Source organism: Nerophis ophidion, linkage group LG11 (assembly GCF_033978795.1).
Source record: "Nerophis ophidion isolate RoL-2023_Sa linkage group LG11, RoL_Noph_v1.0, whole genome shotgun sequence".
NCBI lineage: Eukaryota > Metazoa > Chordata > Actinopteri > Syngnathiformes > Syngnathidae > Nerophis > Nerophis ophidion.
The window spans coordinates 36,566,908-36,590,567 of NC_084621.1; the positions used below are offsets into that span (position 1 = coordinate 36,566,908).

At 38.4% G+C, this 23,660-nt stretch overlaps 1 protein-coding gene across 3 annotated transcripts in view; it reads right to left on the bottom strand.

The window, feature by feature from the left end:
- nbeal2 (neurobeachin-like 2) overlaps positions 1 to 23,660 on the bottom strand; it is a 146,985-nt gene that overhangs the window by 14,717 nt on the left and 108,608 nt on the right. For all 3 annotated transcript variants that reach the window (XM_061915773.1, XM_061915774.1, XM_061915772.1), the window contains 14 exons: positions 22,455 to 22,787; positions 20,155 to 20,304; positions 19,919 to 20,076; positions 14,585 to 14,709; positions 14,386 to 14,503; positions 14,150 to 14,316; positions 10,088 to 10,221; positions 9,903 to 10,010; positions 9,724 to 9,819; positions 9,503 to 9,627; positions 9,274 to 9,414; positions 5,346 to 5,476; positions 3,225 to 3,334; positions 49 to 166 (listed from right to left, as the gene is read on the bottom strand). In XM_061915773.1, the coding sequence (XP_061771757.1) occupies positions 49 to 166; positions 3,225 to 3,334; positions 5,346 to 5,476; positions 9,274 to 9,414; positions 9,503 to 9,627; positions 9,724 to 9,819; positions 9,903 to 10,010; positions 10,088 to 10,221; positions 14,150 to 14,316; positions 14,386 to 14,503; positions 14,585 to 14,709; positions 19,919 to 20,076; positions 20,155 to 20,304; positions 22,455 to 22,787 (2,014 nt within the window). The remainder of the gene's footprint in view (positions 1 to 48; positions 167 to 3,224; positions 3,335 to 5,345; positions 5,477 to 9,273; positions 9,415 to 9,502; positions 9,628 to 9,723; positions 9,820 to 9,902; positions 10,011 to 10,087; positions 10,222 to 14,149; positions 14,317 to 14,385; positions 14,504 to 14,584; positions 14,710 to 19,918; positions 20,077 to 20,154; positions 20,305 to 22,454; positions 22,788 to 23,660) is intronic.

A 23,660-nucleotide genomic window follows, 5' to 3' on the forward strand; every position in this document is an offset into this window, starting at 1 on the left:
ACCTTAACACTCATAATTAGGAAAACATATCAAAAACAGGTGTTCTACCTTCATATGTGCAGTAGTAGAAGACATTGAGGGCTTTCACTGCTTCCTCTCCTCTCTGCTTGTAGCCAAAGATCAGATCGATCCACTCGTGCAAATGACTTGACACATGATCACTTTCCTAAAGGCAAGGAAAGCTGATTTAAAGAAGTTATTTTATTTATAGAAGCGTCACTGACTATCATGATCACACATGACAGTTGTTTACATTTTTTGGTATTTTCCTGTGTTTTTTATAACTTCCTGTCCTGCAGCTCTCATCTGGCTCTACTTCCTGTTGGATCCTTGTTTTGCTGCACCTTAACTTTTTGTTTCGGGCCAACAAACCTGTTGTTTTCTACAAACCTCGTTTACACATGAGTTGGGAAATTGTGTTAGATGTAAATATGAACGGAATACAAATAATTTTTAACCCATATTCAGTTGAATATGCTACAAAGACAACATATTTGATGTTCAAACTGATAAACATTTTTTCTTTTTGCAAATAATCATTAACTCTAGAATTTGATGCCAGCAACATGTGACAAAGAAGTTGGGAAAGGTGGCAATAAATACTGATAAAGTTAAAGAAATCTCATCAAACACTTATTTGGACAATCCCACAGGTGTGCAGACTAATTGGGAACAGGTGAGTGCCATGATTGGGTATAAAAACAGCTTCCCAAAAAGTTTAAGAACAACGTTTCTCAAAGTGCATCCATCCCATCCATTTTCTACCGCTTATTCCCTTTTGGGGTGGCGGGGGGCGCTGGCGCCTATTTCAAAAGTGCAATTGCAAAAAAATTTAGGGATTTCAACATCCACGCTCCATAATATCATCAAAAGGTTCAGAGAATCTGGAGCTGGACTAATCACTCCACATAAGCGGCATGGCCGGAAACCAACATTGAATGACCGTGACCTTCGATCCCTCAGACGGCACTGTATCAAAAACCGACATCAATCTCTAAAGGATATCACCACCTGAGCTCAGGAACACTTCAGAAAACCCCTGTCACTAAAAACAGTTTGTCGCTACATCTGTAAAGGCAAGTTAAAGCTTTACTAAGCAAAGCCAAAGCCATTTATCAACAACATCCAGAAACGCCGCCGACTTCTCTGGGCCTGAGATCATCTAAAATGGACTGATGCAAAGTGGAAAAGTGTTCTGTGGTCTGACGAGTCCACATTTCAAATTGTTTTTGGAAATATTCGACATCGTGTCATCCAGACCAAAGAGGAAGCGAACCATCCAAACTGTTATCGACGCAAAGTGTAAAAGCCAGCATCTGTGATGGTATGAGGGTGCATTAGTGACCAAGGCTTGGGTAACATACACATCTGTGAAGGCACCATTAATGCTGAAAGGTACATACAGGTTTTGGAACAACATATGCTGCCATCTAAGCGTTGCTTTTTCATGGAAGCCCCTGCTTATTTCAGCAAGACAATGCCAAGCCACATTCAGCACGTCTTACAAAAGCGTGGCTTCGTAAAAAAAGAGTGCGGGTACCTTCCTGGCTCGCCTGCAGTCCAGACCTGTCTCCCATCGAAAATGTGTGGCGCATCATGAAGCGTAAAATACAACAGCGGAGAGCCCGGACAGTTGACGACTGAAGCACTACATACAACAAGAATGGGAAATAATTCCACTTTCAAAGTTTCAACAATTAGTTTCCTCAGTTCCCAAACGTTTATTGAGTGTTGTTAAAAGAAAAGGTGATGTAACACATTGGTGAACATGCCCTTTCCCAACTACTTTGGCACGTGTTGCAGCCATAAAATTCTAAGTTAATTATTATTTGCAAAAAAAAAAAAGTTTATGAGTTAAAACATCAAATATCTTGTCTTTGTAGTGCATTCAATTGAATATGAGTTGAATATGATTTGCAAATCATTTTATTCCGTTTATATTTACATCCAACACAATTTCCCAACTCATATGGAAACGGGGTTTGTCAATTTAGCTTATTTAGTGTCCCCTGTTGCTCCTCGCTGGTGCTAGATCATTGGGCTTTTTACTTCAACAAGACTGTCTCCTGTACTCTTCCATGCTGCACTAGCTTTGTTTTGCACTCTGTGTTTTTTCTATTTAGAATGATTTATTGTCTGCGCATGGCCATCCTTGCTCTGCATCCTGGGGTACAAACCAGAGAACGTAACCCTGCACATTTCAGGAACTTTGACATCTTACAAATATGATATTGGATCACTAGACAATATATAGCATCTATGCAGCAACCACTGAATTGAATTATATTATACGTATTATTGTATTATATATTGTGTATGTATATATATTGTATATGTATAGGGGTGGGAACTAATAAGTTTAATTTTTCCCACTCCCTTTTGAGCCAATCTTGACATCTACAAAAGACTAGTCACATGTAATGTTTTCAATGTAGGTGTAAAAATAATGTATATATATATTTATTTTGTATTTTATGTCATTCTTTTGTTTTGTTTGCATGGCTCAAAATAAACCATTCATTCATTCATTCATTCAAGTGATAAATCTCAGGTTGTCTCCAGTGTGAATCTGTATTCTTCTCCTCTTGGCCGTCACGCTCAATTTCCTTCTCTACCACGCCTACTTTGATGCGATTGGTCAGGGACCTAGAGTCAGCTGGCATTCTCACACTTCCTGTTACCGCTCAGAACTGCATAGACATATCTCCTTAAACGGTTACATGTTAATGGTTATCAGCTAACACTAAGACCATTTGGATATTAGGTAAAACTGGATGATAAGTGGAAAATCTGGCTTCGAAGTGTGCTTTGTTCCCAAAACAGCTGTATGTGAAATGACTGTGAGCTTTCCAGAAAACTAAACAATCTTCCCATGGCTGCCTTGTTCTGGTTTACAAACACAATTTTTACAAAAACACTAACTGGCTGCCAAAAAGCAAAACAAGGTACTAAGCAGCGGTCACAATAGGCAATTTGTCATACATGGCCTTCCTAAAGTTGTGAGGTGAGAAATTCTTGTGAAAATCTCGTGACATACTGTATTCCTACCTGGGAGGTTATGGGATCTAGGAGTGTCATAAAAAAGCAACAACACAGCAAGTTACTGATATGGCAATTCCACATCACTTAGTACAGCATTTAAAACACTTACATACATCTGAAAAGTTGCAAATGTAGGATAGAGCTTCTTTGAGTAGACTACGGCGTTTACAAGCGCCTCTCACCAAAGCTTTCCTGTGCTTTCTGATGAAGTCTTCCCTTGATGAGGCCCAGCGAGGCAGCAGAACGTCCTCAACCGACTCCTGAGATATCTGCAAGCATCCCAGGTCGAAGCCTACAGAAACATGCAAATGGTAAGGAGGGTCTTTAGTGAGACAACTATTCTATTTTTTCCAAATATGCTCTCTTTCTGCCCAGCTGGTGTCTGTTCCTTCTTGGTCAGTGCTAAAGTTGTGCCAAGTCAGTTTTATAGTGGCCTCTAGAAACGTTTAATCTCAAATGAACACCAACCTTAGTTCAGAATGAGTCCATGTGATCATTTGAGGGCTATTTGTACAAAAAAAAATATTATAGCAGTAATTTAGCGTAACATACCTGGAATAATGGTATATAATAACACATATGAAATTGTAATATAAATGATCATAGTTGTAAATAGTCAGGTCAAGATTTATTTCTATAGCACTTTTAAATGATCTACTTTGACCAAAGTGCTGCAAAATCCACATAAGACAATAAACAATACAATGCCATCCATCCATCCATTTTCTACCGCTTATTCCCTTTTTGGGGTAGCGGGGGGCGCTGGCGCCTATCTCAGCTACAATCGGGCGGAAGGCGGAGTACACCCTGGACAATGGAAATAATTAATACATACAATACAACAATAAATATACAGTCAATTGTAACTAAAAATACTTAATACATGATTGAAAGCAACATTTTGATATTTTATAAATATTTTTTGTATTTAAAAAAAAAATGTTAGTGCTGTCAAATTACTCAAATATAAGATAAACTTTTTTTAAAATTTGGATTAATCCTGATTAATGACAGGTTATTGCATTAAATTAACCTAACAAAAGAGCCCAATATTTGGCCACACATGCAATTGTATTGTCAGAAAATCATACAGGAACATTTGCTTTATATTTTACTTGAATTCACGTCGTCTTTGCATTTTTGTATCCTTTGATCTGCGTAGTGTTTCCGATAAAGTAAATGAGCTTTCAAAAAAAAAAGCTCAATTAATATGTATGTATTTATACAGGACAAATCCAATCATCTTTTGGTGATAAATCACGTGAGTTAACAGCACTAATATTTTTACATTGTTGTGAACTTGAACTGTGCCATTGAAAAAACCTCTAATAAATGAGATAAAGGAGCATTTCCATGGGCACGTAATGCCCACAGTACAAGCAAAAACATAATCAAAGTAGGGTGGTTTAAGCCACTTTTGCACTTTGTTATCAATTGTGCATATAGTCATGCCCAACACGCCTACTACTAATACACACACAGTTATAGTTTGCACATGCAATTTAGCACCTGGTATTTGGATCCCAGTAAATCAGGCCCATAATGTATTGAGAAAAATCTGACATTTTGATACTAATAACTAGAGGTTTCTCAATCTGACTTTTATATCTGATATCACAAATACAGATACAAAGGCAGAGAGGCGTGTTAGATAATATCAAGTAACAAACGTGTCTGCATCACTAAACTTACTGCATTATGAGCTTAATAAATATTGTGACCACTAAGTGGAGGCAATAATTATTACCACTTCATTTCAAATTAAAGACATCATAAGTCATTCCAGGCAGCTAATAATAAATAGGTTAGTGTTTTTTTTTAACCTATCATTGTTTAATATTTGAGTAATTTCACCTGATCAAACCTTTTCTAACATTTAACACTACCAAATAATAAAAATATGTATAATTGGTGCTGATATCATACCAAATTGATATCGGTTTCGGACAATACTCAGGGCTTTAATAAGGTATTGTATTTATCTAATAATGTCACTCATAACACAAAGCTGACAAAATGTTAAAATTCTGCTTTCAGCAATTTTTTTATAGAAGAAAGCTGAGATAGGCTCCAGCACCCCCCACAACCCCGAAAGAAACAAGCGGTAGAAAAATGGATGGATGGGTGAACAAAAAAGTTCTCAAAATGGCCTTCACATGCTTTATATTTCAGAATTCGGACTTTGGTGGAAGCATTTTGGACACCCCTGTCTTAAGGCATTCATACCTTCTATACTAAAAAAGCTGCAGTTAAGTAAACAAATGCCACTGTGAGGAAATAAATGATGTGCAAATGCATCTTACCATTCATGTTTTGCAGGATTTCTGGAAAGTAGAAGAACTCCGGGATGAGCTCTTTGACATCAGCCGGACTCTCCATGCGAGCCTGCCAAGCTGCTGCCACCGAGTGGAACTGTCGATCTGCGCAGTCGAACCTAAAGGAAGGCGATAGGTATGTGGCGTCATGGCTAAAACATGTGGGTTACTTCAATCCAATCCAATCCACTTTATTTATACAGCACATTTAAACAACAACATGTTTCCAAAGTGCTGCACAACAATATGAAAAACAACATTCAAATACTATCCTGAGCTCCACCAATGACTGAATGAAAACAAAAACAAAAAATAAATACATACGTATAAAACCAATATAAAATAAATATGAATAAAAACGATTTTAAGGGTGAAACCAATTAAAACAGTAAATAGAAATCTAAATTTTAAAACACAAAGGGCAACAGAGGACCACACAACTCACGTAGTGTTAAAAGCCAGAGAATAAAAATGGGTCTTAAGATGAGACTTAACACTCCACTGTGGAAGCAGTTTGAACACGGAAGGGCAGAGTGTTCCAGAGTTTAGGGCCGACCACAGAGAAGGCCCTGTCTCCCCTGGTTTTAAGTCTGGTCTTGGGCACCACGAGCTGGAGCTGGCTCTCGGACCTCAGAGCGCGCGCAGGATTGTATATTTGGATGAGGTCCGAGATATAATGAGGTGCCAGTCCATGTACAGCTTTAAAAACAAAGAGCAAGATTTTAAAATCAATTCTAAAATGAACAGGGAGCCAGTGCAAACTGTCAAGGATTGGGGTTATATGCTGGCGTTTCCTGGCCCTTGTTAAAACTCGTGCTGCCGCGTTCTGGACTAACTGCAACCCGGAGAGAGCTTTTTGGCTACTGACAGCATAAAGTGCATTGCAGTAGTCCAGGCGACTTCAAATAAAAGCATGCACAACTTGTTCAAAAAGGTTAAAAGATAAAAACGGTTTTACCTTTGCTAAAAGATGAAGATGATAAAAACAAGATTTTAAAACGCCATTGACTTGTTTGTCAAGTTTAAAATCACTGTCTATAGTGACACCAAGGCTGGTGACCTTGGGAGGCACATTATTTTGCAAAGGTCCCAAGTCAGTGAGGGCTGGACCGAAAACTATAATTTCAGTTTTTCCCTCATTCATTATTTAAAAATTCTGGGCTAACCAAGTCTTGACGTCGCATAGACAGTTGAGAAGGGGTGTCAAGGGGCCGTGGCCTTTTGAAATCGGCATATAAATTTGGCAGTCGTCCGCATAAAAGTGATAAGACACTCCATGCCTCCTAAAAATCTCTCCAAGAGGGAGGAGATAAAGAGCGAACAGGATGGGGCCTAGAATAGATCCCTGGGGGACACCACAGTAAAGCGGAGCAGAAGAAGAGGTTGCGTCCCCCAGCCTGACAGATAAGGACCTTTCTGGCAGGTAGGATCTGAACCACTCTAACGCAGTCCCCCTAATGCCCACACAGTCTCTCAGACGCTCTAAAAGAATTGTGTGGTCGACTGTGTCAAAGGCAGCTGTAAGATCTAAAAGCACTAAAATAGCAGAGTTGCCAGAAAAAGACATTAAAAGCAAATCATTAAAAACCTTTAAAAGTGCAGATTCAGTACTGTGCAAAGCTTTATATCCAGACTGAAATGGATCTAAAGTGGCATTTTCATCTAAAAAGGCTGCAGTTGCACCAAAACACATTTCTCCAAATTTTTTGACAGAAAAGGTCATTTAGAAATGGGCCGATAATTTGACAAACTTGTCGGATCAAGACCTGTTTTTTTTTTTTATCAAAGGCTCAACAACAGCTCCTTTACAAAAAGAGGGCACACTGCCAGAAATCAAGCTGCTGTTGATGTTGTCGCTAACACAGTGGTTCTCAAATGGGGGTATGCGTACCCCTGGGGGTACTTGAAGTTATGCCAAGGGGTACGTGAGATTTCTTTTTAAATATTCTAAAAATAGCAACAATTCAAAAATCCTTTATAAATTTATTTATTGAGTAATACTTCAACAAAATATAAATGTAAGTTCATAAACTGTGAAAAGAAATGCAACAATGCAATATTCAGTGTTGACAGCTAGATTTTTTGTGGACATGGTCCATAAATAATGTTTATGTTTAAAATATTATTTTTTTGTGAAGAAATGCTTAGAATTAAGTTCATGAATCCAGATGGATCTTTATTACAATCCCCAAAGAGGGCATTTTAAGTTGATTAACTTCTATGTGTAGAAATCTTTATTTAGAATTGAATCACTTGTTTATTTTTCAACAAGTTTTTTTTGTTATTTTTATATCTTTTTTTCCAAATAGTTCAAGAAAGACCACTACAAATGGGCAATACTTTGCACTGTTATACAATTTAATAAATCAGAAACTGGTGACATAGTGCTGTATTTTACTTCTTCATCTCTTTTTTTCCAACCAAAAATGCTTTGCTCTGATTAGGGGGTACTTGAATTAAAAAAATGTTCACAGGGGGTACATCACTGAAAAAAGGTTGAGAACCACTGTTGTAGAGGACGTTAAAGGCAGTGCAGTCACGGCAGCCCTTAATAATGTCGGCCAGGTGAAAATTGGGCAAAATTCGGGAGAATGGTTACACTGAAATCCAGGAGTCTCCTGGAAAAATCGTGAGGATTGGCAAGTATGTTGCTAGGGCAGGAAAGCCATTCACAGAAGATGAATTCATTAAAAACTGCATGTTAGATTTTTTAGGAAATATTTTCTCGAGGCTTAGCCTCATCCAGTTTCTGCATCCATTGGCCCCCAGGTAAATTGAGTTTGAGACCCCTGGTCTAGAGTGTGTCCATGTACATGTGTTGGGCTAGTAACATGCTGAGCCAAATTAAAACCTTCAATTAAGTCCAAAAACTCTCCGGCCATGGGTTTAGAAGGACAACAAATGTGTATATCAAAATCCCCGATGATTAAAATCTTGTCGTAGCGCACCAGACTAAAAGCAATGAAGTCCGAAAAGTCCTTGATCAAGTCTTTGTTGTGCATTGGTGGTCTGTAGATTACAGAACAAAGTACTGGATCAGTCTGTCGCAGCATGAAACAGCTCAGTTCAGAGGAGGGAAAAGAGCACTCCAAGATCACCATGTGATGAACGCTTTCCTTTAAAACAATAGCTAAACCCCCGCCACGACCGCTCGTTCTCGGCGTGTTAATGAAAGTACAGTCTGGGGTCAATAGCTCTGAAAAAGCAGCAGACTCACCGGTGCCAATCCAGGTTTCTGTCAAGAACAGTATATCCAAGGAGTGTGACGAGAAAAAGTCCTGGAGAACAAAAGTCTTGTTCATCACGGATCTCGCATTCACGAGTGCACACTTCGTAGAAGTTGTTGTAGCCACGCGCGGTGCCCAGCTTAGCGGCGGAAGATTAGCCAGGGACACGCCACCTGAGCCCCGGTGAGATGAGCGAAGAGGGCGCAGCGCGCAGGGATCCTCCCACTGTCCGATGATTGGCACCAACCAAGACCCGACCAGTCGAAGCGCCCGCCACGACAAATAGCGACCAAAACAGTCGCTGTACTCCCGGGGAAGTGCAGAGATCTTCACCGCGTCAGGATGTGCCAACCAAGCTTTCACTTTTATCAGTCGGCCGGATCGCACTCCTGGCGTTTCCTCTTCCTGGGCAGCGGCGCGTTCACCCGACGGAAGCACTCGGGTAGGTTTGCATTAACACGGAAAAATTAATCCAAGTCTCTTGCATTGTAAAGTTCACATGACCATACTGACTCCCCTATCCTCAACAACTCCTGTCGTTCATACACTAGAAGTGAGTCGATGGTCCTCAAAACACACGTTAAAATAACCACAAAACAGACAGTAGTGTTTAGAGGCAAGCGGCGAACCAGACACACTGGCGCCATCTTGAAAATGTACTTGTTAAGACTTATCAATGTCGTTCCCACCTGCCACTCTGCAGCTGAATGTGCAGCGTGGTAAAGGGCTCCATTCGGATCATGTAGTGCATGACTCCTGCTGCGTTGGAGTAGTGTGTGCCGTAGTGGAATTTGTCGATGGTGCCCGTCGGATCCTCAAAGCTTTCATACCTGAAAGCAAATATTACAGGTATAGTAGATCTATGGAAGGAGTTGTTTTACTGTGGGAAAAAGCTTGAACACAACAAGGTCAACATACTTTTCTTTGACGGCCTGTGCGTGGCGAGGGTTGACCACACTGACAGGCTTGGACAAGTCTCGGAAAACAGCCGGATCCTCAAGGTCCAGAACAGGAGAGGTGTAGTCGCAGAGTATCCAGGGAAACTGGCCGAGAAACCAAAGACAACATTAACGTCATTTCTTATCAGATTTCTAGAGGAGGGCTCTTCTACTTTGTCTGGTGTGTGTGTGTGGTCTTACCACAGGATATTGCGATAGGTCATTGTAAGTGCGTCCAGAGATGGTGTTGAGTTGCATCAAATATTCAAAATTGGAGATTTCCCTGCAGACCCATTTCTACGCAACATAACAGTATCAAGTTGAGTGTCATATGAGCGATGTGGCGCGTAATAACCCGATAAGATGAATAGAGATGACACCTGTGTGAGTCCCGAAGCCTTTAGGAGTTCTTGAGGCGAACGGGAACCAAAGTAAAACAGGTTGGGAGGTCGCAACCCCAGAATCCTTGAATATACTTTATTTCGTAACTAAAAAGGGCAAAAGTAAAGAATCTGGTGTGAAGTTTTTTTATCAAGCAAAAGTTGAAATGACTGAATGAACTCACCTTTTTTTTGAAGTTGATGAAGTAGTGAGCCTGGTCGATGAAGAAGAGCTCCAGTGCGGAACGGCGCAGGTTGTAGCGCCGCAAATGGACCTCTCTGAGCTGGGAAAGAGGTCTCTTGAAGTCGAATCCAATTCCTGCAGGGATCGGGAATATTGTTTCAGAAAAAATAGAAGATAACAACATTAGGAACACCTGGATAATCTTATCAGGTCAAATGAATAATCTATCCATCCATCTATTTTCTACCGCTTATTCCCTTTTGGGGTCGCGGGTGGCGCTGGCGCCTATCTCAGCTACAATCGGGCAGAAGGCGGGGTACACCCTGGACAAGTCGCCACCTCATCGCAGGGCCAACACAGATAGACAGACAACATTCACACTCACATTCACACACTAGGGCCAATTTAGTGTTGCCAATCAACCTATACCCAGGTGCATGTCTTTGGAAGTGTGAGGAAGCTGGAGTACCCGGAGGGAACCCACGCATTCACGGGGAGAACATGCAAACTCCACACAGAAAGATCTCGAGCCTGGGATTGAACCCAGGACAGCAGGACCTTCGTATTGTGAGGCAGACGCACAAACCCCTCTGCCAACGTGAAGCCAAATGAATAATATGCATTTAAAATCATGACATAATTTGGATATATTTGACATTTTGGATTACCACAGTGGTTGTTGTTATTGTTGAGTATTTTACTTATGCATGTGTTTCTAACATTTACTGTGATTATCACGCAATTACATAAAATAAACAAATGGCTGTCAGTTGTGATGGGTAAATGACGCCTCATTGAGTGTGTGGCACATTCACTAGCTGTAACGACACTGCACTGACACTGTGTTACTGATTCATAATGGTGTCATCTGCTGGATTAAAAAGGTCAATACTATATATATATATATATATATATATATATATATATATATATACACATATATGTACATAAATATACATGTGTATATATATATATATATATATATATATATACATATATATATATATATATATACATATACATATATATATATATATATATATATATATATATATATATATATATATATATATATATATATATATATATATATATATATACATATATATATATACATATATGGATACCATATATGTATCTCCTTGAATTGCCGCAGGGCATATAGTATGCGTCTGCCTTGAATTACTGCCGGGTCAAACTCGCTTCGCAAAATAATTAGCGCATGCTTAGTACTACCGCCTGGTCAAACTTGTGACGTGACGAGTGACACTTCTCCTGTCATCATTTTCAAAATGGAGGAGGCAGATTTCAATACCGGTAATTTGAAATCGCATAAAGGGAAGAAGATTAAGAGCTATTCAGTAGGATTTAAGGTCCAAGCTTACATAACCCTCAAATTTACTGCATGCCTTTGGTAAGTGCTGGAGTGAGAAGAGGTTTTAAAATAAATAGCGCATTCTTACATTTACCGCATGCCTTTGGTAAGCGCAGGAGTGAGAAGAGGTTTGAAATTGAAATTAAGTAGCGCCCCGGCGGCAATTCAAGGAAATACGGTATATATACATATACTGTATATATATATATATATATATATATATATATATATATATATATATATATATATATATATATATATATATACACACACATATACTGTATATATATATGTATATGTATATATATACATATATATATGTACATATACATACATATATATATATATATATACATACATACAGTATATATACACACCCACACACACACACACACACACATATACACACACAAACACACCCATACACAACACATATGGGCTGTAACAAGTTATTGTGATTAATCACAACAAATTATTGCATTAATCATGTACACATTTTGATTAATCATGCAATTTTTTCTGACCGTACAAGTTCTTTTACCTTAACCGCTGTACGGTCAGTGATCAGATCAATGCATACATGCACATTCGAACAAAAATGAGTGAGAAGGCTCCGAATGGTGTGCTTGCTGGCAAATTTCACTTTAAAAAATACAGCTGAGAAAAACTTTAAATAAAACTGTTACCAAGTTTTGTGTCAATAAATGACATGCATTCAAGTAAAATGTCTACAAATGTTCCTGGATAAGATCCTGACAATAAAATTGCATTTGTGTACAAATATTGGGGTATTTTCTTAAGCAAAATGTAATTATGCAAGCAAGTAATTACCTGTGATAAATCACGATTAATCCAAATTCCAACATGTGATTAATCTGATTCAAAAAAATCTAATTTGACAGCCTCTTTATATATTTATTTTGATTGTACATATAAATATATGAATATATGTATATATATATATATATATATATATATATATATATAAGGGGTGGGCAAGTTAATGCGTTAATTACGAGTTAACTCATCAATCTATTAACGCCGAGAATTATTTTATCGGACATTTGCATATGTTGTTTACATGCTTTTATTTTGTTAACGCCTTTTCTTATAAAGATGGCGGCGCCCGGACGGGCTTCGGCGTCGAGGGGCTCTTGGTAAAGATGGAACATTTGGCAAAAATACCGGACAATTTTGCAAATTTCATGGCTGGCTTACAGCGTGGTCACTCCGGGATCACTTACGACCGCCAGACAATTCTGGATGTGGACAGATCGGGCCGTTTTGGACTGAATGACGCGTGCTTGCTAGACCGGCTAGCTAGTGGGAATACTTTGCCGGCTACATCCAGCGGCATGTGAAGCAGCGGAGTATGTGTTGTCTGTCTATTCATGAATAATGCAGACGAGGCGTGTTGGCTGAGTTCTTAACGTTTACTTTCAGAGCGACACACAACCTTTACCGGGCTACCGCGCATGCTCGTCACTCCTGTTGCATGCTGGGTAGGGTAGTTCTTTTTTTCCCTGGCTCATAACATCACAGTATAGTACCATGTATATGCGTTCAGTTTATCAAAGCACCAAGCAAACGATCGGAAAATTCCGTCATATCAATTCTTAGATATGGTCATAGTTATTTTAAGTGCACTACGCATAATACACACAACATTATTGATATTGCTACTACGGATAATTTGATCAAAAATTCCCTAAAACAGCCCACTACCTATAATATAGGTTTTTTAAACATAAGATCCCTGATAAAAAAAATGTTTCTGCTGTTACCTCAGAAATTGCCTGTTCGGATGTTATGATTGTCGTTCAGAGATTTGTATGTAGATTATATTTATTTTCCATAACAAACAGGATAACTTAAATACCCTGGCAGTAGCAATAAGCTTAAATGTTTGTATTTACATTTTTTGAGTTGATTTTCATAAAATATGCTATTTAACTGCTACTGTTTAACAAGTACTGATTTAAATTGTGTTTGCACAACAAATGTTTTGGCGCTTTTGTTCATGTGGGAGAATATTCCAATAAAGGTGCACTACACACTACTTTTGAATTCATTATTGGGCTTTGTGTATACAATGCAGTTAATTGCGATTAATCGCGATTAACTTCGATTAAAATGTCTAATCGTTGCCCAGCCCTAATATATATATATATATATATATATATATATATATATATATATATATATATGTATATATAGATGAATGGCAGTCAAAACAGAGTAGGAAATGTACAACTGTGATCAATGAGCCAAATACTAAACAAAAAATAATTATTTGGTGCGACATGATAAAAAATATTTTTAAATAAATTCCATTTAAAAATGGATGATGGCGACGAATGCCAATGTCAAACACGACACGCCAGTCTTCTGAATTCTTTCAGTAGAAGACTTCAGTCGCCACAGCCTAAAGAAGTGCTTCCTGGTAAACACAGTTACGTGCTTCGCAGTCACAGCAGTTATATCAGTCCCATGTTTTTCCTTAGAGTGACACACACATCAAGGCATAGAGGGACACAGTATAACTCCTTGTGTTTCATAATCCGATATGTCCATGTTTTAGTATGTTTGACCCGTCACAATAATGAACATATACAGTATTTTTCAAGTAGTTTTCTATTGTGTGGTAGGTGTACCTAATAAAGTGTCCACTAACTTTACACTCCTCACCTTCCTCCGTTTCCACTTTCTCGATGTTGCCGTCGTAGAAGTAAATGTGATGTGTGGTGACCTCCAGGCGGCCTGGAACCACGTCAATGATGGTGATGAGTTCACAGTCTTCGGACAAAACCAGCTTCTCCTTCTGGCTCTCATCTTCTGCCTCCGCCCTGAATGTACTGTATTAATGGCACATTTAAGAGAGATTAATGTTGTTGCTGTCAACAACTTTGAATGAAGTGACTCACTTGTTGTCCAAAAAGACGAGATCTTCTTCGCCCAACTGGTCGTCCTCCATGTCGCTCACTTTAGCTTCTTTTGCGACAGCCAAAGTGAGAAGCTCGGTACCATGCGGACTGTGTGCTCCTGGAGAAATAATGACATATATTTTCCAATTTTACTTTAAAAACTAGTGAGGTGAAGTATGCTAGTGGCGGAGTGACGCACCCATGTTGTCCCTCTGGGCACTAGCCTCGGTGTGAGGGTCATAGTGGTGATTGGGGACAAGCTTGAAACGCATTTTTGAATACGTCTCTGCGCTGGACAGAATCCACTTGGCTTCAGGCTGGATTCTAGATAACATGTAGACAGAACAGCCAATATTATTCATGCATCGGTGGGATTTTAATGATATGGTTATGTTAGGCAGCATCACATGATTACATTTTTGCCAGGGCTGTCAAAAATAACAGATTAACTCATGTGATTAATCACAGACAAATATTGCAGTACTCATCTATATACACAGAATAATCACGCAATTTATTTTGACCTTAAAGTACCAGTAGAGTGGAAAAACAAGTTTTCTCTATTTTATAGCTATTATCACACTGATTTATTACACCAAAAGACTTCCAAAGTTTGCGAATAAATGGATATGACCAAAACAGTATCAATTTCACAGAGATTGCCGAGCCATTTTGAATGATATGGAGCAAGCCAGTCCCGTGATCCTGTGACATAGCGTTGCGAACCAGAGATCCCTTTCCCATCAACAACAATGCTAACTGATTGATTGATTAATTGAGAAGTTTATTGACATCTCAAATAACTTAATCCATGTAATTCTTTAAAAAGGCAAATAGATGGCACAAAAGCCAAAAGGTCTGTTTCCATTGTGGTCCATTAAATATTCATCACATTTGATGCATTCAATATAAAATATATATAACCTGTAACATGTATATGCATGGGCGCCGCTAGGGATTTTGGGCCCCATGAAAAGAATCTTTACAGGGCCCTCAAGTTAGTGTCATTATTTTTTCTGTATTATAATTTCGTCATCATTAGGGTCCGCTCTGGGCCCCCCTCTATCATGGGCCCCTAGAATCCATCTCCTTTACCCCCCCTTTTCGGCGCCCCTGTGTATATGTAACATGTATATGGGGGGCAGGGGGTATAGCCACTATGTACATGACACTATGTACATGACTATGCACATGTTGACTCTAAGAGTGTGCAAAACAGAATGAGAAAATGTAGACAATAACCACATATATACCTGTTCGATGCTTTGAAAAGTTGCTGGGGATCATTTTTGGTTCAGATCAGGTAGAGGTTGAGCTGAGCCATAATTTTATGGCAGTTTTAAAATTTAGTAGGGAAGATTGAATTTCAAGGTCTGTTGGTAGTGCATTCCACTGTGTGGTGGCAAAATAGTTGAATGCATTTTTTCCCATGAGAGTCTTGAATTTGGGGGGACGAGGTCTGAGGAACTCTCTCTCGTGTAGTACCTGTGGGCATCACTTACTCTGGTGAAATAGTTGGACTGGTACTTGGGGACAGTTTCTTTGAGTATTTTGAATACCATGCATATTGCAATTTGGTGTACTCTTTCCTCAACTCTAAGCCATCCTAATTTGGGGAAGTGGGCCAGAGTTAGGTTAGTCCTGTATGGGAGGTTGAGCAGGAGTCTCACCAGTTTGTCTTGGGAATCAAGCAGGCTTTGTGAGAGCCAACAAGGATTACTGTGGGAAAAATATAATGCAGAACCTTATATTTTGGAGCCTGAACATAGAGATGATGAGCAATTTACGTTTTAGAAGCTGAGTGCTAAACGGATACAGCTTTATTGAAACACTATGGCCTTAACAGCATTGCGAGGTGCTAAACAAACAAACTAACCATAATAAACCATAATAAAATAAACACTTTCTGTACAATTTCCACTCTCGCTAGTATGCCAACTGCCGGGACGCTCACATAATCTCGTTTAGATGAAGATTTAACCGCAATCCTCACAAAGGGTTAAAGAAAAAGTTACCGCAACTACGTCTTTTTTTCCATCTCAGGGATGTCGAAGTCAACCAGCCACTCGGCTCTTGGTCACATTTGTCTACTACCAGGTGAGAGCTGCACGAATTATACACTAGAATTTACTTTTAAGTTTGAGATGAAGCAGAAGCAGACGCCGGCTCAGTGTGCCATGAATTGATTAACGTGGACCCCGACTTAAACAAGTTGAAAAACTTATTCGGGTGTTACCATTTAGTGGTCAATTGTACGGAATATGTACTGTACTGTGCAATCTACTAATAAAAGTATCAATCAATCAATCAATCAATCAATCAAACAATAGCAGCGTAAGCTAGCATTAGCTCACTGCTATCAATGCGCCACTAAAATAGGCCGTCTGCGTTGGCGCTTATAATAACAAAATCACTTATATTGGTTAATTTTCAAGTGACGAGATGCAAATGGAGTATTGTTGGCGGTTTCCGGATGTGTTTAGAGGATATAATGACCGCAATAGAGGACCCTCCATCTGTTGATTTAATTGTTAGCTATTTATTTACGATTTTGAATGCATAAAAAAGACAAAACTGATGTGTTCGTGTTTTACATAAGAATTGTGAATGATTAACCGCAAATATCTTTCCAAATTTTGCGTATTTTCCAGTATGACTGATTAATGACATGGTCAGAGTGAAGAAGTGTTACTCCAGTGACGAAAATATACAGAAATTACAGAAGATATTCAGAGCGGATTATTCAAAATGGTCTATTCAACTTGTGGCTTTTTGTTTAGAAAGTATTTTCACATTCTTTGCGGATTGTAAATACAATTGGATCGGGTTTAATGGATACAAAAAAACACAATTAAGCGTATAAAGTCAACTTGTTTTTCCACTCTACTGGTACTTTAACCTCGGACATATGTCAGTGTAAAAATGAGTCAGTACTTTTCAAATAGTGAGGGCGCAGTGCTGTGCTATGCAAACTTGTGCAGCAGTACAAAAATTGCCATTATATGGCTACAATGACCACAATTTATAAATGAGGATATTCTATATCCATCCATCCCATCCATTTTCTAACGCTTATTCCCTTTGGGGTGGCGGGGGGCGCTGGTGCCTATCGCAGCTACAATCGGGCGGAAGGCGGATATCCTATATCCTCATTTATAAAAAGAATAGAAAAAAAATCTGTACTAATTGTTTTATTCTTTTTTGTTTTGTATTAGTTTTGTAGTTTTATAGTGTTTTATATATTGTGTTCCTGAGTTAATCAATCAATCAATCAAACAATGTTTTTTTATATAGCCCTAAATCACAAGTGTCTCAAAGGGCTGCACAAGCCACAATGACATCCGCGGTACAGAGCCCACATAAGGGCAAGGAAAAACTCACCCCAGTGGGACGTCGATGTGAATGACTATGGGAAACCTTGGAGAGGACCGCATTTGTGGGCAATCCCCCCCCCCAAACCCAATAATAAGGGTTTGGGGGGGGGGGGGGGGGGGGGGGGGTGTTGATTGACGTCATTCACATCGACGTCCCACTGGGGGGGGGTGTTGATTGAGTTTATTTAGGGTTTTTTCAGCCTTAAATGGTTGAAGTCAAAAACTGTTTATAGTTTAAATAAATATATTTTTTGTATTAGTTCAGGCAAATTGATGCAAATATTTTCTGTTATAGACTAATAAACAATGTTAATACAATTACTAGGTTTTTTTAAGTTGATCTATTTTTTTACAACAGAAAAAAATTGAGAAGCACTGCGCTAACAGGTGTGCTAACAGGCAAATTTCCCTCCAAAATACACACCTACAAGAATTTAGATTAAACTGTTATCAAATTTTGTAGGTAAAACAGTTTCAAAAATGTTCTTGAAAGACATTCAAACAATACGATTGCATTTGTGTCCAAATGTGGAGATCTTTTTTTAAGGTAATTTAAGTTATACAAGCAAGTAATAACCTGCGATTATTAATGATTAATCCAAATTCAAAAGTGTGACTAATCGGATTTTTGAAAAATAGTCATTTGACAGCACTATGTTTACTTTTACACAAGTAAACATGTCTAAAAATGATAATTAAGTCTTTTGTATGCTTCTTGTGTTTAGGAGGGTTTTTTTTACGAATAGGGAGAGAAAAATAAGAATAGACAGCGTGTAGATCAGGGGTGTCGAACTCATTTTAGATTGAGGGCCACACAGAGAAAAATCTACTCCCAAGTGGGCTGAACTGGTAAAATTATGGCGCGATAACTTATAGATAAAGACAACTTCAGATTGTTTTCTTTGTTTAAAAATAGAACAAGCACATTTTGAAAATGTACAAAATCATAATGTTGTTGTTTTGTTTTTTTAACACTTACATGTTGCGGTTAATAGTATTCTATCTTTATTTGTTGTTATTCATATTTTCTGAATAAATTATGTGATAATATTCATCAGTCAACTCATTGGTGTTCATTTTTAATCTATCAAAATAAAATAATAATATCAAAATTAAATTACAGGATGTTATTTATGTAGTTTGCTCTTTTTCCTTGACTGGTGCACTAACATCATGTGTTTTTTTTACATATTTAGCATAATCTACAAAGATACAAAGAACTGCTATTGCGACATCTAGTGGACACATTTAGAACAACGGTTCCTTTAATTGAAAAAATCTGGCTAATTTTTATACTTAACAAACTCATCCCACGGGCCAGATTAAACTTGTTCGCTGGCCACCCTTACGTTTGACACCCCTGGTGTAGATTGTAAGACAAAAAGGAAAAGTGTTGAAATATTAATATGAATACATAAATAAAAACCTCATCAAATGGGGGAAAAACAGGAAAATAACAGACAACAAAAATGATAGAGTAGAAAATCTGACAGAAATGTATACAGTAAATAGATGCTGGATATTGACCAAGCATTGACTTATTGATGATGTACACTATCCATCCATCCATTTTCTACCGCTTATTCCCTTTTGGATAACGGGGGGCGCTGGTGCCTATCTCAGCTACAATCGGGCGGAAGGCAGGGTACACCCTGGACAAGTCACAACCTCATCGCAGGGCCAACACAGATAGACAGACAACATTCACACACTAGGGCCAATTTAGTGTTGCCAATCAACCTATCCCCAAGTGCATGTCTTTGGAAGTGGGAGGAAGCCGGAGTACCCGGAGGGAACCCACGCAGTCACGGGGAGGACATGCAAACTCCACACAGAAAGATCCCGAGCCCGGGATTGAACCCAAGACTACTCAGGACCTCCGTATTGTGAGGCAGACGCATAAACCCCTCTTCCACCGTGAAGCCCTGATGTACACTAAATAAAGCATAATTTCTGATTGTAATTATTGTAGAGTTGTAGTTGTGATGACATGAATGAGTAATGTTGCAGACGAGGCTGCAGAGTGAGTGTGCTGGGTAGTACTTTGAGCCACTAACAGATTCTAGAGAGAAAGTAGCCAAGTACACTTTCAGAAGGAATGTAAAGCATGTTTGGATAAAGTGAATAAAAATAACACTGGCATAAAGAGGAAGGCCTACTTCTTGGCCCACGCTGCTCTCTCGCTGGTCAAAAGCCTCCGCAGAGCTCTCCAGTGCTGCCACACCACCCCCTGCTGGCTGGAGCTCTGCTTCTGCCAGCTGACGTAGCGGCCGTTCTCGCTGCGGACACGCTTCAGGTAGGGGTCAACGATCATTTCCTGTGATCATAACCATCAGAGGCAGGTGAGTGGAGAGCTCGACAGGTTGATAGTAAGAATTCTGCAGGTGATGGACACCTGGAACTTTGCTTTGCTGTCCGATCTGTTTTTGTCCCGTCTGAAGGCCGTACTCATCAGGTCATCGAAGCAGGAGTTCCAGAAGTTAGACATGATGTCATGGCTGCGGCCAAAAGTGTCCAACTCATACTGCTCCATTGTAGGCCGGACCTACACACAAGTTTAGTTCATATGAGAGGTACAATTTCATCTAATAATGCAGCAAAACCACTGAACAACAAATGCACACTTAATACGATCAACACACTCAACACATGCAAGCAAGACACAAGAAATAGGTGTGTCTTCACAAACATAATGCTCACTTTTGATCGACAGATATAAATTAAACTACATTGTTTATTATTGTGATTGTACTTTGCAGTGTAATGTATCATCACCAGATTTACTACCAGATTTTTTCCCAATAGGAAATAATCTTAATAACCCTTTCTAGTGTCAAACTGTCACCAACATAACACCTTTATAACCTCTATATGCATTTTTAGGTAGAATTTTAAGCTATATCTATGATAACTAATCTAATCCATTTGAAAATATGAAAAATAGCACAGAAATCAATGGAAAGTGAGAGAAAACCAAAACAATTCTGGCAAACAATTGTACCAGGTGAAAATTATGTTGGAAAAACCCAACTATGGTACACGTGTGTTATTTCAATGGTGTGCTTTTATTTTGAAGGTCTGATTTGTTACAGCACTGGCATACAAAAAAGGCCAAATAAAAAAAAAAAGTGAAAGATGCAGGGCCACTTTGATATATTTTGTACATTAAAGTTACTAAAACAATGTAGGTCAATTGATACATGATGAACTATCTGAACAAAACACCACATTTTAGTTTTGTGTTTTAGATAACAAAGCAAATTAGTCTAACATCTAATCCAACCCACTTGAGAAATGTATTTTCTTCTTCTTCCATCTATCCATCCATTTTCTACCGCTTGTCCTTTTCGGAGTCGCAGGGGTGCTGGAGCCTATCCCTTCTTCTTCTTAATCGCTAATTTTATTGTTTTGCCAACTAAAACTTATTTGAAGGCTTTTGCATACACAAAAATGTATCATATTTTGGAAGAAATGTATACACATGTACAATAAACCAACGGCCATTTTGGTGTTCAGGTCCCATTTTTGGGAGGATTTGGGCTCCACCATGACTACAAATAGCATAGTTTGTCTATAAAATTGTTACAACTTTACCTCTGAATACCATTGTAAGCTTATTAACATTAAATGTTGTGTACAGTGTATATACTGTAGGAGTAGCACTTAGTATCTTTAAACAAACAAACTGTGGAAAAAACAACATAAACTAGTAAAAGACATATTTATTTAAAAAGGGGAATGACTGATACTGGTTCTACTAATCTACTGTAGGACAGGGGTGTCAAAGTCGAGGCCCGCGGGCCAAATTAAGTACCTATGGCCCCTGGGATTATATTTGATTAGTATTAGAAACGGCCCGCAGGCCACAGCCGCCTGCACATGTTTTGCACGCACCAATACTCCATCAGTGTTGACGCTAGGAATTTTCAAAATGGGGTCCCAAGGACCCCATCGAGTCAAAATAATGGGGTCCCACAATACATTTTTGGGGTCCCACTTTTTTGTAACTGTTTTGAAAACAAATGATAAATGTATGCGATATTTTGTTATATCTCACATTCTATATTGTGTTTTGGAAATAAGGTTATCATAAACGATACTTAATTAATTTAAAAATTATATGCATATGTTAATGTCTTAAGTTATAAACATTCAATGACTTACTTCTTTCCTTCATGGATCCAAACTTTACCGCTGCTGATATTTTTTCTATATTTCTATTGTACTATTTTCAGAATGTGTTGGGGTTTTTTTTGGCTAAAGTAATACAAAGAAAACAATCTAAAGTTGTATTTATTTTTTTGTTTTAATGCCATGATTTCACTAGTCCGGCCCGTGTGGCCCGCGTGTCCACAGATATTCCTCCATGCGGCCCCTGAGCTAAAATGAGTTTGACATCCCTGCTGTAGGATGTGTACATAAAAGTAGAGATGCATGCATGTTTTATGTCATATACAGCTTAATAGAGACTTTAAAGGGGAGTTTGGTAAACACAATTATAAGATACAGTATCTGCTTCTGTTCAAATATAAACATTAAACATGTGCTTTAGTAAACTTGTCCTAACATTTTTTGGACATGTTTTCATAATCCAGGGTCAACATTGCGATGGTCCAATGCTAACATATCTGGTTATTAATACAAGTGCCAATCACAGCGCAATGATAACAACATGTATTTTGACATTTTAAATACCTGCTGCTGGTAAAAGTCTTGCCACTCCGACGTGTGGCTGTAGGCCTTCAGGTCCTGGGCAAAGGTGGTGCTGCCATTGGTGGTGGGTAGGTTAGGGAGCAGCTGCTGGACTGTGTTGCGGTCTGCGTGCTGGTCCAGGAGGGCGCGCACAACCGGGACCACCCGGGAGAACATCTCGGCATGCTCCCTGTTGTCGCTGTCCGTCTCCCCCTGAGCCTTATCTGGCCACAAGGGGACGCCAAGGCGGCCCAAAAGGAAGCACACCTCCTGCCAGCTGAGACTCAAGACAGTCTGCAGCAGGCTATGCAGCTTCACAAAGGCCATCTCACACACCTGAGTAAGGAACATTAGTTCTCGTTAAATTAATAATAATTCTATATTATGCTATGATTATTATTATTATTATTATAATCATAACATATTATACAATTATAAATAATAATGCTATTTTAATTAAAACGATTATTAAAATATTTGAAATATAGAATATATTGTTTAATTAATAAAATGTATTCATTCAAGGACTACAGCATTAGGTACACATGCTAAATTAAATTAAATAAAAGTAAAGGTTTGATAAATAGAATACACCAAGACACTAGGTATACCTGCATTTTAAAATTATATCTCAGTCTATAACGTGTCAAATAGTCTAACAACACATTGCAACTAGCTACATAAGTAATTAAACTCAAGTTAGAAACACCCATAAAATTGTGTGTTGTAGTGCAGTTTTACATTCTATTAAAGTGGACACACAATATTAAAGTATGCATTGCAGCGCATTTTTACACCCCTTTAAATTGTACACCTAATATTAAAAACAAGTGGTTAAATATCTCAGAAAGTTAAACTTTTTCACATTTTATTTTAGTTACTAGTTGAATCAAATGTAGATGTGAAAAAGGTTACCTACAAAAGCTTTTTAAAGTATGCTCTTACAGAGAAAATGTTTTACACAAAAGAACAGTTGTCAGTTAAAATACATAACAGATTTAAAGATGATCTGAGTAATTAAATGACATCTGTGTATTTGTTTTCAATTCAATGGCACACAAATGAAAACCAAATGGCCCATAGATGTTGAGTCACGGCGCAATAAGGTTGATTTATTTTGACGCTTGGTTTTGTGGGAGTTGCTTTACTTTCCAAATGAGTTTCAACTAAGTCATGTGATAGGAAACATTGTGGTTAGTTCAGTTATGT